Source organism: Periplaneta americana, chromosome 3 (genome assembly GCF_040183065.1).
Source record: "Periplaneta americana isolate PAMFEO1 chromosome 3, P.americana_PAMFEO1_priV1, whole genome shotgun sequence".
NCBI classification, from domain to species: Eukaryota; Metazoa; Arthropoda; class Insecta; order Blattodea; family Blattidae; genus Periplaneta; species Periplaneta americana.
In genome coordinates, this window is record NC_091119.1 from 116113785 (window position 1) to 116129632 (window position 15848).

The 15848-nt window shown below is 35.9% G+C and overlaps 1 protein-coding gene across 4 annotated transcripts in view; it reads right to left on the reverse strand.

Annotated features, from left to right (window-relative positions):
- LOC138696405 (fatty acid synthase-like) overlaps positions 1–15848 on the reverse strand; it is a 260583-nt gene that overhangs the window by 97000 nt on the left and 147735 nt on the right. For all 4 annotated transcript variants that reach the window (XM_069821328.1, XM_069821325.1, XM_069821327.1 and 1 more), the window contains exons 19-20: positions 5925–6236; positions 4688–4980 (exon numbers count right to left, since the gene is read on the reverse strand). In XM_069821328.1, coding sequence (XP_069677429.1) covers positions 4688–4980; positions 5925–6236 — 605 coding nt within the window. The remainder of the gene's footprint in view (positions 1–4687; positions 4981–5924; positions 6237–15848) is intronic.

Here is a 15848-nt window from a genome sequence, read left to right on the forward strand (position 1 = left end):
GTAACAGTGTACTGCAGTGATCATCAACACGCGTATGAACGGGCACGGGCAGTGCTTGGCTGTTGCGTGCTTACTGTACCGGGCAGAGGACCGGTTTGCAACGTTGCGTTGTAGTGAACAGAGGCGGTTCTTGCCATCCATTTAAGCAAGAGATGTGAGGAGCAGAAAACGCTTCAAAACGTAGGCCACACTCAAGAAATACAATTTACAGATACATTATACAACTCACAGTAACGAATATGGCAGATACGAAGGTGAAGAGCGTGCAGTATTAGTTCAACAATTGAAGGAAAATGAGCTAGAAGTTGTTTAAGATCACAATGTTAGTGAATCGGCTGTGCGACTCAGTTATAAAATTTCGCTTGTAATAGTAAGATATTAGAAACCTTTTAAAGATTGAAAATTTGAAGAATGTTTAATTGCAACTGAAGAACTTTTGTCACAACAAGTGTAGGAGTTTGAATCTATCAGCTTGTCTCCTTCCACTGTGAGGCGTCCCATCCGAGGTCTAGCCGAGGACGTTCAGGTGCAACTAGTAATTATTTGTCACCTTTCCATTTGTTATTCTTTGGCAGTAGATGAAAATACTTACGTTAGCGATTATCCCCACCTGGTGATTTTTGTAAGAAACGTTATTGAAAACCTTCAGATTGAGAGCTCTTATATATTATTCTCATAAAGGATACTACTAATGATTCCGATATTTTCATGTAGAGGCTGTAGAAATTATTTTGGACTTTCTTGGAATAAACTTATATCCTTGGAAAACCAATAGTGCTCCTTTCATGGTTGGAAGTAAAACGGGTGTAATAAGGAGTCTAAAGGACGGAGTGAAAAGCGTTAATTTATCCCATGAAGTTATTTCTATTAACTGCATTAGATCGAAAGATCTCATTCATCGTCAATTTAAGTCTTTCTTGACGAATGCAATAGTGAGTATGGCGATCTGTCATATTATAGTAAAGTGCGGTGACCAAGTCGTGGCAAATTATTGGATAGTTCTTTGAACCGAGGGAGGAAACATCACCGTTCACGAAGAAAAAAAGAAAAGCCTGTATCATAAGTGAAAAATGAAAAAATGGATTTGTGAATTTGCCTTTTTAATGTAATTATCTGAATGCTTTAAATTGTTTTCTACAAGGTAAGAACAAGATTATTGCACAGTAGGTCCGGGGTTCGATCCCAAGTGGTGACGGGATTTTTCTCGTTGCCAAACTTACAGAACGGCCCCAAGGTTCACTCAGCCTCCTATAAAATTGAGTACCGGGTCTTTCCCGGGGGTAAAAGGCGGTCGGAACGTGGTGCCGACCACACCACCTCATTCTAGTGCCGAGGTTATGGAAAGCATGGGACTCTACCTCCATGCCCTCCAAGTGCCTTCATGGCGTGTGACGGGGATACCTTTTTATATGACAGAGTGAAGGCGTTTAATATGAAGCCACCTCTAATTATGGAGCGTTAGCTTAACTAGAAGAATAAGTTACAGCACATTTTTCAAAATTAACAACGATATAGGCCTACTAGTTTCTTAAGACTTTGGATTTCGAAGAATATATTCACACATAATGCGATCTGCGCCAGGAATTTGATTTGAGGTTTAAAGACTAGGAAAATTTTCAATTTGATTTTCGATTATTATCTGTAATTGGAACTTATTGATTTACTTTACGATACTGAATTGAAGGGCAAATATCAAAACAAAAGAAATTTATCTGACTTTTATATGAACTTTCCATGTGTTAGATTTCCCCGATTGTACAGACATAGGCCTACATGATAGGAACCATATATCTGTACGAACAGTAATTTTTTCCTATGATGAAAAAAAAACAAGCCATGTTATGAAACCAAGTATCGGATCACAACTTAAAATGTGCTCTCAGATTATGTACTATACAAAGAATAGTTCCAAACGTTGAGAAACTGCTGAGGGAAAAGAGAATTAAACAGATCCCGAAAAATCAGTGCTAATGCCAGTGTTGAATGAACTGAATGGAGTTAATTTCTGCATTACTATTCCTAGGGTTTTTATGTGTTTTGCTCAACACTTTCCCTAACAGAAGTAGTTTATACATTTACAGTACTTGCCATGCATTACCCGAATAATTAACATGAATTGTGTATTACATTTCTAAAAGTAATTATAAATTGATTAACTTCTAACTTTGTTGAAAATAGGCTACAATGTTTTTTTCAAATTCCTTAACATTGTTTATTTATAATTAATATAAAACGATTATATTGTTTATTTAGTTATTTCTATTTCGCCCGTATCTTTTTACATCAGAAAACAATCATAAACCTGAGCAGTAAATTCATATTGTGGTCCCGCCGCTGAACGTCTGCCCTGTTACGACTTTCGCTTGCTCAGCGGGCGAGCGGGCAAGTCTTGATGACGACACAGTGCTCTGAGTTGAGGACCACTGTTTAATATGAGAGAAACTGAATACCATACTAGTCTAATTGTTCACGTGATGGGAACTTTCCCAATCTTCTCATACACACGAACAATTAGTAACTTGAATTAAATTATGTTAATCAATTAAAGAAAATCTCAAGTTACTATTGGAAATAATGCTTACTTATTAGCTATATATTTTTGTGCTTCAAAGAGAGATAGTTACATCGATGCACAATTCCTAAAACAAAGATAAATTTGCCTAGTTAATAAATGAATAGAAAATTATTTTACGTTGTACAGTACTTAAAATAATTTTGAGGTCTGAAGATAACTTCACAGAGCTAAGTGTATTGAAAAATACATTAGATTTTCAAAAGAAAGTGTTTATTTTAGTCATATAATTATTAAATTTATTTTACTTTGAGCACAAGAGATGTAATATGAAAAATATAACACACAGTAATTTGAGCCATAGCAAAAGTGATTAGGTCTACTACTAGTTTATCAAGTAACATAATTTCTCCTGAACTTCGTACCATCCTAGCGTATGTTCTTTTGAACAATAGTTCAAATCACTGGTTCCGAACATAAAAGGTGAGTCCATTAAACATATCACGGATTAAAAATATACTATGTAAGATGCAACAATGACAGTTTTATTTGCTATGCGTTCTGCAATAAAATTTGTGCTTTCATCACTTCATTAACAATTCACAATCTTGTTCTGTTTATGTTCAGTGAGATGATAGTGTCTATAGGCCTACACAACCAGAAGGGTGGAAGGACAGAATAAGAGAAATAAAGAAGATATAGTGGCAGTTTCTAAGAAAGACCAACCTGTGTCGACGGGTTTCATGTTCTATTTGTGTACTTAATGTAAAATATACCGTATGTTACAGGTTTAATTTGTGAGACCATTAAACATACCTTACCAATTTAATGTAAGCTATATGAGTTTGTTTAATTCCATAATCAGTTAATATTTTGTTGGTAATGATGAACCCTATTTAACTCTGCTGTTTTACAAAGGTTAATTTGCAGCCTTGTTTCTCCCTCATCTTTCCCACACGCTACACTCAAAATGTTCCGCAACTACTAGATTCAAATAGATTCACAGCGATATTCGGAACATCGTTTTAATAAGTTGCATATTACTTTCGAAACTCTTCCTGGCACAACATCTTATACTAATAAGACGTATTAGTGTGCAAAATTTGAAGGTACTATGCAACATTCCAGTGATGACCGTTTCCTTGTGAGTGATAAATGTCAACCAAGTTCAACATCATCTTTTCCTTGTCGATTATAAAATTAATTTCACTATACCATTTTTCTGTACTGACCTCTAATAACCCTTATTCGCTGTAACCCCCTCCAAACAGCTGATGCACCGTACCTCTGACGTACGTTCCTTCTTTGTGTGTGTTTTTTGCTTGAGGACTAGCTATCGGTACTGTTTCTGCCGTACTGTTAAATGCCACTCAGAAAACGGAAAAATCAACTTCCGAATGCGGACATTTGATTTTAGGCTTCTACACTTCAAGCCTTATATTCTTATACTACAAATAAATAAAATTACACTGCTGATTTGGAAATGTTAGAACCAAATAAGAAATAATGGTCTCATTTATTCCTGACGGTGTATCATAGCTAGTTTAGAGTTACAGATTAAACAACTCGTCAAGCTGTAGAGATACATGGAAAGATGATCAGAGGTTTCAGATACAGCTACTGCATGCCATCTCGTCAGTCCGTAACTATGTATCACACCAGCAACGTAAGCTTATTTTAAAACATTATTTCCGTCTGTAATTGCATATTTTTTAAGAAAGTATTCCACAATGGAAATAAGCATGAAAATAGATATTTTGCATTTTAACGAAAACAATAAGCCAAATTATAGAATTATACTTTTACGTGCTGCATTACCAAATCGTTCTATCAATGACAACGATATTTTTTTAGGCAGATACACGTGCATTTGTTGACATCAGAATTACAAATACAGTGAACAGACTGCGCGCCTATTACAAAACTTCTGAATTTCACATCATGTCACTTCGATTTGATAAGAATTTCCATTCGTGTTTACGTTTAATAGGCGTAAGTGGGTAATCCGTGACTACAAAAGCATGCACTGTTATTAGATGCTAGGAAACTGAGATTATGAGATATCAGTAACAGTAGTATCGACATCACTAAATAAAAAATCCAAAGGGTTCATATTTTGCAAACAATATTATGTCATATGTAGGCGTAAGTGTAAATACAAATGATAACTATTACCTTTTTGAGCAAAATCAACTTTTCGTCCTCAAGAGTCTTCTCGAACACGACTTCCAGTTTGAAGGAACAATAATCAGTTATTTCTGCACAGGATTTCTCCCTAGATAAGATACAGCCACCCTCAGCCAGGGCTCCCAATGCAGTCTGCAGTAGGTCAGGCTGGGACAGGACGTCGGAAGCAATAATTAACATGCACTTCTGCTCTGACATCAGATGTCGGTCCTCCACTTTGAAGCCAGTGATTTCCAATTTGTTTATCAGTGGATCTTCCTCATTTGCCAGTAATGTTAACTCTGCCTGTTGACAAGTGATTCAGTGTAAGCTTTCTTCCTTCAAACCTATTAATTTTCAAACAATATTTAATTATAATTACAATTTCTCCCTACAGGTTTCACAAAAGCTCAGGTTCTGTTACAATTATACAAACCTTCTGAACTCATTTCACAGGATATTGTGTTTAATACGAACTTAATTCTTAACGTAAGTGTCATTATGAAGGTTTAATTCTGACTTATGGTATTTTTTCTTTTCTTATTACAGGGAGATTTTTATATCGTGATACTGCAAGAAATGAATTTCGGGATTTTTACTTTCAGCATTTATGAGAGTAAAAAATGGGTAGACCTATAATGAATATGACAAAACTTACCAACATGCGTTTCAGGTGTTTCGTAACAGTTGCATTCTTTGTAATGTTGTCAGTTACATTCCTTTCATTTTAACAATCGGTAAAAAAATATATACATTTAATAATTTACTATGCATCTAAAGAAAAATACAAATCTTCTTTTCTGCATTGTTCACAAAAAGTACGATTTTAGAATCCAAAAAGTAAGATATCCGACTAATTTTATAAATTTAATGATTTAATGTATACAATGAATTATGCACAAATTTACAAGGAACAGTAATTCGGATACTGTACTTTAGGTAATAGCTTGTAATATTTCGATATTCACAGAGCTCGGTGTTAACATTGACCATGATATAGGTTTATTAAAGATACTGGTAATTCATAAGAGTATTACTTATTTTTCAAATAGCCAACATTACTGTCAAAATGAACCGTTTCCTTCTATTTGAATTACAAATGGATTTCTGATTACGACGGCATTGCCCATTAACAATTCGTATCTATAAACGTACCTGGGGAATTGTTCTGTAGGAGCCCAGTGTGACGAGCGAAGGTTAATAATACATACCTATAGGACATTGGTCACTATACAATAACAATTACTTGCCTGAATTAGAGGAAGATCTCCAAGAACGAGCGCCAGCACCGGAGAGAGAGGCTCCCGGCCTGGCTTGTGCAGCTCCACTGCCTTCACCTGGATGCCGGTCTGGTTCTCCAACGTTATGTGCGTACACACACGCAGTGCAGTGTGCAAGTCCAGACCGGCGGGCTCTGCATTGGGCACAAACATGTACTTCTCGAGCACTGGAGTGCCCAGGGGCTTTCGCCGACTTATACCACTTGCCTTCAGTCCTCGCAATTCCACACCACCGGATCTCACGATGCCCAGCTCATGGCACACATGAACTGGCAGCACTGAATCATGAGACCAAATACAACTTTCAGCAGGCACAGCATAACTGTGGAGTCAGGTAATCTAGAGCAATGATTACCGATGGTGACAAAAATATTCTAACTACATACAATACAAATAATTTTCGTTACCATAATAAAAAATCACTGTTCATTACAGCCATAACCATCAACGCCATCGCTACCACTGCCATCACCACTATTATAATAGATACTGGTAAATAAAGGACAAAATAACATCAACCTTTCCAAGCACATTGACCCCATTACTTGTACTTGCTTCGAGAATTGAATAATTTCATTAATTGTTCGGAACAAGCATATGGCTACAAGTATTGTTGCAATTATTATATATTTGAAAGTATTCCTCTAAAATCAATTTGAAATGTTATATCAACAAAATCAGTTAAGCTAATCGTGAAAATAACTTTAGAAGGATAAGTAAATAATGTACCGTCTTTCAGTACGTACCTGCTTTAATAAAATATTTTACGATATCAAGGAACGATTTTAAAGTGCTACTTTCATTTTATACCATTATTGAATTGGTCTCCGGTTCAAATCCTTTCTTATAATTTTCACTGTGTGGCATCAATGTTGCCAACAGTACGATCTGGATCGTACATGTGCGATAAATTTAGTATCATGTACGATCGTACGATCCAACCCACGGATAGTACGCAAAATGTACGATCCTGTCGGGAAAGAGGAAATAAAATTTTAAAAAGGAGACATTTTCAAAATTCGTATCGATGTTTAATTCTAAGATGAAAGAACAGTTGGAAGAAGAGCAGTTTGGCTTCAGGAAAGAAAAAGGTACGAGATATGCAATTGGACCGCTATGAACAATCGACGAAAGATACCTAGAGAAGAATAAAGAAGTGTATATAGTATTTGTGGACCTAGAAAAGGGTTTGACAGAGTGGATTGGAATAAACTGATGGGGATCCTAAAATCGGCGTGGATTGGAAGGAAAGAAGGCTGTTCAGTAACCTTTATATGAAACGAGTCAAAGTCAGGATAGACGAAGAAATGTCAGAAGGAAGTGAAATAGGAACATGGGAGGAGTGATAGTGGGAGGAAGAAGAAAAATATAGTGTGTAAAATTTGCTGATGATATGGCGTTGTTAACAGAAGAGAAGATGATACTAAGGGATATGCTACTGGAGCTAAATGACAGCTGTGAGCAGTATGGAATGAAGATAAATGCCAACAAGACGAAGACCATGGTCATAGGAAGAAAAGTAAAGAAGATAAACTTGTGAATTCTAAATGAGGCAGTAGAGCAAGTAGACAACTTCAAATACTTGGGGTGTACTATAAATTGTAACATGAGCTGCTGCCAAAAAGTCAAAAGGAGAATGGCAATGGCAAAGGAAGCTTTTAATAGAAAAAGGAGAATCTTCTGCGGACCTCTGGAGAAAGAACAAAGGAAGAGACTAGTGAAGTGCTTTGTGTGGAGTGTAGCATTGTATGCAGCAGAAACATTGACATTACGACGAAGTGAAGAGAAGCGACTAGAATCATTTGAAATGTGGATAACTTATAGAGAAGGATGGAGCGTGTGAAATGGACAGAGAGAGTAAGAAACGAAGCTGTGTTGGAAAGAATGGATGAAGAGAGAATGATACTGAAACTGATCAGAACGAGGAAAAGGAATTGGCTGGGTCACTGGTTGAGAAGAAACTGCCTACTGAAGGATGCGCTGGAAGGAATGGTGAACGGGAGGAGAGTTCAGAGCAGAAGAAGATATCAGATTATAGACGAAATTAAGATATGTGGATCATATGCGGAGGCAAAGAGGAAGGCAGAAAATAGGAAATACTGTAGAATGCTGGGTTTACAGTGAAAGACGTGAATAATTTATACTAGGCCTGCACAAACAGCGCTCAACGAGCGCGCGCGCTCCTTCGGAGCGGGAGAGCCGAGTTTACAGCTCACCGAAACGGAGAGGAAGATACGTCAGAATGACATAGACTTGCTATGGGTAGAGGAGAGGGAAACGACCACTCAGTTATCTAGTGGAGTGCTGTGTGTAGGCCTATTCTCAGTAACTGTTTCACGTTGCTTACCTACTGCTACAGTACAGTATGGAGGAATCTAAAAGACGGAACATAACATTTAACATTTAACGATTTACAGCTCGAACCTATTGATCTTCATGTGACCTAAGGGCTAAAGATCGTTTGAATAATACTACTAGCCTGGTTGAGTTTTACAAGACTAAACATTAGCAATAATATCCACGACTACACAGGCTGGCTGTGAAAATGATTGCTATGTTTTGGCTCAACATTTATATTTGTGAGCAACTGTTTTCTATAATCAACTTCAATAAAGGCAGACATCGAACATCTGTAACTGATGTTTCATTACGATCAGTAGGCTACTGTTCCTTTCAGCTGCCAACAGCATAAAACCTCGTTTTGATGTACTGATAAATAAAAATATAACAAAATGATATTGTACATTCAAGTAGCTATAGAATTTCTATTATTTCTGTAAAATAAATATTTCTTTATTAATTAATAATAGTCCAAGATAGTTTTGCAAACACTGAACGGGAATTAATTTCATAAGCACTCGTAATAGTACTTCCTTTTGTGTATATTTTGTACGAGATCACCCCTTCTTCCAGTCCACCCTTATACAGAGCGCAGCTAATATCTGCATTCCGCTTATGAGCTGTGAGCCGACTCGGAAAGCGCAAACCTTGTGCAGGTCTGATTTATACATTTCTGCAGTATTATATCGCGCTTATTCATTTAAAGTAGATTTTGCAAGTAGCACTTCTGCGTTACAAGTGCTATTCAGTCGGTTGGCATAACACAGGTTTCTATAAACAATGCCCTTCCATGTCTCTAAGTCCAGGCGACAACTAGATTTTCGTAGAATAAACATTATAGCGAAGCATTAAGAAATCCATTTACTTGTGGCTACTCAAAAATGATGCAAACGAAGATTCCTCCGTTTATTTCCAAACATCTCACAGAAATGATCTCTCCAATCCTCGCAATAATTTAAAAATTAATTACTGTTGTCACGTAAGTACGTAATAAGTTGGATATAATGTATTGAGAACAATTGAACCCAGAAAAGGAACATATTCGGTATATTCAAAGAAACACGGAAGTCTATATTCTGTTACAGTACTTCCTCGTGCAAGTCGTGTTCTGTGGCAGTAAGTTGTTGTTATTGTCATGAAGTTCTGATGTGAAATAGCGGCAATGAAGTCAGAAGTTAGCGATAATATTCCCACTAAGTCCTACCTCTAAAAACTACATTGGGTGCACGTAAATATAAAAGAAATATTACAGAAACGTATGGTAAACTATTCCTAAATTTAAAGCTAGGTTGTGTACTGATGAAACAACTGTAGAAGGTTACATGTAGCAGCGGTTCTTCTGTTCCTGCTGTTGCTGACCTTCCTGAAGAGAAAAATGATGCTTTCCATTTTAAGCCTTTTCCCAAGGTAAGCAGACAACAAAATGTTTAAAAATCATTTTATGCGTCCATAATACATTTTTAACAATAATATTTTTAATTTAAAAAAAAACTTACATAAAACACTGTGGATGGGATTTAGTTAAAATTATAAAAAATAGGTGCATTTTTATATGTAGTGTACGATCCTTCAATGAAAACTACGATAATTTCCAGCCAATTGTTCGATCCATACAAGCTGCAGAGTTGGCAACGTTGGTGGCACAGTTTAGCTATAGGCCTATATTAGAATTAATGAATTTATTTTGTAATGTCAACTTTGTTTTCTCTCTCTCTGAAAAGTACAATAAATTTAGCCACTTTTAGGCTCTTAACTTCTTTTAGCCTTTTTAGGGCCTACAGAATTCACACATTTGAATCCAGTAAGTATGAAATTAAAAAGTACGTTGCAGTTTTCTAATTACGGAGTAAGGAAACAAAATAGGTTAAAAACCTACAAATCCGAGCCCTACATAATAATTACTGGGCAACATTTTGTTATAATTACGTATAACACATATAAATTATTGTATCGAGTTTATAATGATTATTGATAATGACGTGTTTATGTGCGTAGGTGAAATCACAATAATTATTATACTGTATAAGGGTTGTACGGCGGCTAAACTTAGCCTTAAATTGTTTTATACTCGACCATGCCAAAATGTAGTAATTATACACCTGGTAGCAGTCCTTTAACGCATGTCATTAAAGTACACCTTCTCATTAAAGTACAGGTGTTCAGCCAATGTCAAGTCAGCTTTGTACCGTTATAAAACCGCAAGTATCGATTATTCTCGGATATGCAATCGAAAGAGAATTAGCGAAAAGTCACGGAGGCTGGAAATCCAATACTGTCGCAGAAGGTTATGTTCTGTTACTATAATAATTAGCGTTAATTGTAAATAATATTCAAATAAATTCAATTTGTCATCTCGTTTTTCAATGTCGAATTCAATAATCAAGGTTATATCAAGTTTAACGGGATTACATCAAGGTTAATGACATTATTGTTCATCGGAAAAAATCAATACTTTCGCGTCTGCGCACATCTCACAATTCACGACCTAGAACAAGGTCACTTCCGATCTTGTCAGATACAAATAAAATGTATACATCTGAATAATTTCAAGTTAGAAATATGGTCGAGCATAAAAAGTCGTATGAAACTTGCCTATAATGGTAATTAAGACGCTCGTATGAATATTATGAAACTCGCTTGCGCTCGTTTCATAAATATCCATACTTGCGTCTTAATTACTATCATTATAGGCTCGTTGCATAATGTACTATTATAGTCCAGGAAACATTTGATTGTGTAAAAGGCTTTTCCGTAACAGGTTCATGCTCAAGTCTGTAGCATTTATAAGGCATATCTGAAGCAAGTTCACTTCTTTTAATAGGACAGTGAATGCTTGTAATACATAGAAAACTAGCGCCAAATAGCGGTTGCAGAGGAAAGTGAAATACTTTATTATGCAGGCAAGCTTACCTAACTTCAAACCTCATAAAAACTTTTATATCGAATTGAACAATAAAATGTAATAATGAAGTGAAATATCTTTGAAAATCAGATTGTTAAACATCATTTTCTCCTAATTAACTAAGCAGTTGATCTTTACTTTTGTAAAAGTATTACACAGCTCTGCATAACTGTAATAAATCTCAATATTTATGCAAATGATAGGCCTGAATGAATTTAACTTGAGTAATCTACTTGTATTTTAAATCATAATTCAGTAAGCCAACACCTTTCACATAAATTCACTCAAAGCGTCGTCTTTATAATATCTTGGAAAGATAAAATTTATTTTCAGTTGCAAGTTCTATTTATGTCATACAGAGTGTAAGGGGTGTAAGTGCCGTCCTTTTCTCAGTCGTCGGGGAGATCTACAGGATCAAAAACTGACCATACAACATAGGGTCAAAACTTGATAGTTTTCCCAGAAAAAAAAATTCTTCTCTTATATTATTCGCGTTATACTGCTTATACCGTTAGTAACATTACGGAAACAGCCTACATCAGTAGGTATATCTAGCAAAGAGTTAATATTAGTTTAAATACATATTTGTGTTCTATTACGTTTTCGTGAAATTAAGTAAAATTACATGCTTAAATTTATTAATATTCTGGGGTGAGAGACGTGGCAACATGTTCAGCAGGCAGTACTCTGCACAGACGTACAGTATGTACACAATTTAGTATATACAGTTGCGAAGCTTGGGATGATTTTTTTTTTCATTTCTCGCGATAGTTGCTAGCCGCTTGGAGCGCTGTGAGTACTAGGAACAATAGACTGTGTCACTGCCATCGTAATCTAATACAGGCCGTAAGGCAAACCATGTGACTCGCTTAACCCGAGCATGAAGGGTGGCTTTTCAATCTTAGTTGGAATGCTTAAAGAGTAACATATATTTTTTTCTAAAATGTAGTGTAATTGCATTAATAAATTTAAAACAATGATTATGAGACACTTCAGACCAGGGGCGGCTTTCGAAGAGGGGCTGCGGAGCTGCAGCACCCCCAGACATTTGTGGCTCTTGTCTCGTTTTATGTTGTGAAATACATTTATTATACAGTCTCTATTTAGCGGCTCGAATTTAAAAAAAAAATTTCGCTCTCAATGAAATGCACGCAATCGTTAGTGAAGTCACTTCCTCCCCTGGTGCTGCCAGAGCGAAACCAGAGACAAGGACTATGGGGTGAAGCCACATCCTCCCCTGGAGCTGCCAGTCTCGTCTCGGATGCTTTGCGCGTTAGTTTTACCCCTCCTCCTTGCTGCCCCTTGCCGTGAATCCATAGTTTCCAGGCGCTGCAACATTTGCAGCAGTTTGTCAGTAGCGCGCAGTTTTAAATACATTTTCTTTAATGTTGTGAGTATAACAAGTGCAACAATGTTTAATTCTGTACAATATTTACAGTCTATTCAGTTCAGTACCTTAACAATTCAGGAGAAATGTGAAATTAAGTGCCCATCAGTTGAATCTCATAATGGAAATAGCCGCTAAACAAAATACAAAGGCTCGCATATTTTTTGATAATTTATCCAGTATACCTGCTTTCTTCTCTCGATCTCCACACAGTCTATATTAGATTAATGTGTTTCAAAGACAATTCCATCAGCTGGAGCAACAAGATGGATTTAAAATAAGAACAGTAAATGTTGTTCGCGAGAAGAAGGAGCCATTGCTAGAATGTTTTCAAACCATAATGGAATCTGAAACATCTAACATCACAATAAATGAGGCAAGCGCCCTGGTGCGTACTCTTGAATATCCCGAATTCAATTTCTGGCTCAGTTATTTTTTTCATTTATTGATTTATCATGTATATATATTATACAACCAACTACAACATCGCCAGTTAGATATTTCTAAGGTTCAAATCTGCATATAAAAAATTAAATTATGGTTTATTTAACGACACTCACAACTGCAGGGGTTATATCAGCGCCGCCGGAGTGCCGAAATTTTGTCCGCAGGATTCTTTTAAATGCCATAAGCCTGTCTCATTGAAACACAACTTACAAGATAAGGCGCATGGAACTAATCTTTAAATAAAATAAGTTGCTTGGTTAATTTTTGTATGCAGCCCCTCTTAATTCAATACCCACGAGCCGCCACTGCTTCAGACATAATTCACTTGCGAGTTAAAGTGAAATATTATTTTTGGTGTGAAAATTACGTTGTTCGTATGTGTAATACCTCCCTTTATTTGAATTAAATATTGCGAAATTCTTGTACATTCATGTATGCACAATTCAATAATTTTCAGTTGCACCGCACGGATATTTAGATATGTTGAAATTATAGATTATGTTTACTGTACCATTACTTCTATATTCGCATTTATACATTGCAATTAAGCATAAAGTTACGTGTGATAAATTTGTAAATGCAATTTGTCTCTATTTCAGTTGTATTTATTCGTTTCTTACGGTACTCCAATCTGAAGTCTGATTAATGTACTATGTTAGTAGGCTAAACCAGCGCAGAGGTAGCTCCTTTGTACTCATACTCCTTGCATATACGAATCTGTGAATGGTTAGGTTTGGTTAGTTTTGGCTGTTGTTATGCCTTGCTTATACGTTCACCTGCACCTCCACAAAAAATCTCTTGTAAATTCAACGATTTTCACTTCCGAAATCGCAGGAACTACCTCAGCGCTAGTTCCACCGCTTTACGAGTGCTGCCTTATTGGCCTTCGGACACTTGACTAAAGAACAGCTGTACTGCACTATATTGAAATACGGTAACCTCACAGCGTTATTACTAGAGCAACTAGATTTACAAAGTCTCCGATGCCCTGCCGTTATATATGTAGGCCTCTGTTATGTCATATGAAAATTATAGGTTATTATTTATATTTCTATATTCGCAATTATACATTATAATTAAGCATAATGTCATGTATGATACGCCACACATTCAATTTGTGTGTATTTTAATACTACAATCGAGTACGTACTGAATTATTGTATTTATTACTTCCTAAGAGACGAAGTAACACAATCGTTCGTACACTAATTTCATAGGAGTGGTATGGTAAATTTTCCATCTACAATTAATGAAGGTAGATGTGCTAAATTAAAATCACGATATAAATTCTTTTTTGTTAAACCTCAAAATAGCTTCCATTCTAAACCTAAAATATTGATGCGAATAGATTATGTTAACATGTAAAATTCTCTTCACATGAAAATAACACAGTTTTGTAATTATTTCTGCAACAAATTATGCAATAAGAAGCAAACGGAACTTACGGACAAATTACACTAAATAAAACTTAGCAATGAAAAGCAATAAAGTTATAATATAATATTTCACTGAGCTCCATACATTGAAATAGAAAACCCGAACATACATTATCGTCTGCTCGGGAAAGGGTCTGTGCTGAGGCGATAGTAGCGATCCTGGTGGTCAGCAACTATCTATGTTTGCATATTTATTAAGTATTGAGCTTCGCAACTGTATATACTAAACTGTGGTATGTACATGTCAGCTGAGTTCAAGCTCCCTGTCTATAGCTCTACTGCCGAGCGGATGACAGTTCGATACCAGGTATTCGATAAACAATTTACAATGTCATTCACAGTTTAGGAATATCATATGTTATTAATTTACGGAAAAAGTCGTCGTAATTCAAGTGAGGCAAAAAGATGTACCGTCAATGTTTTCCGCAATGAAGGTTCCCTAATCTGCGAACTTTTGTAACAGTTTATTGTTAAATAAAATGTAAATTTATCATAAAGTTCTATTAATGAGATTGAAAGTTTGTATTTGCTGTTCGTTTTATGTAAACTACGGCCCGCTCCTGCATTAGAACAGACCATCTGTTTTATACCAGTATGTCTGTACCCGCTTGAGCTGTACCTTGCACTTGTAAACTCCCTCCTTCCCAGCCAGCAACGTTGCCTAACGCCTAATATTGTAAACTTCAATAATAATTAGTTAAATATTGCAATTAGAAAAAATTGTGAGGACTTTTTTCTCTCTTATGACATGAACAATCATCAGTTTAAAATAATGGCACTTATACGCCTTGCATTCTGTATATAAATATTTAACTCGGCATGTGGACGTGAGGCCAGTAGACGGCTGGTCGGTCTTGGCCCTTTATGGGCTGTAGCGCCACGGATTTAATTTTTACTTTTTTATAAATATTTACCTAAATGTAATTACTTGAAAAAATCATAAAGTATAAAACAATATAACATCGAATCGAATACTGAATAATAGCGCGCTGCAAAAACAAGAATCGTGTAGAGAAACTAACACTTTTCCGTGGGAAATATGCACTAGACAAATGACAAATTACAAATAAATTATCACATCTCCTAATTCTTTTTTCCGTGCCTGTATCTTCTGACACATGCTAGTTATGATATGAATCAGGAAAGATAAAACCATGATCTAAGAATCATTTGCAAACTAATATTATTCCAGTTAATACTCATACATTAAAAGAAATATTCGACTACGAAACAATTAGAAACAATTTTCACTGAGTCTTTTTCACTACTCTCATTATTTGTACAAAAACTTAACCCGATCGTCAGGCTATTTAACAAAGGGACGCATATCATCTTAGGATGTCCCTAAGATGTTTGTGGTGTTTCTCCGACTATTTCG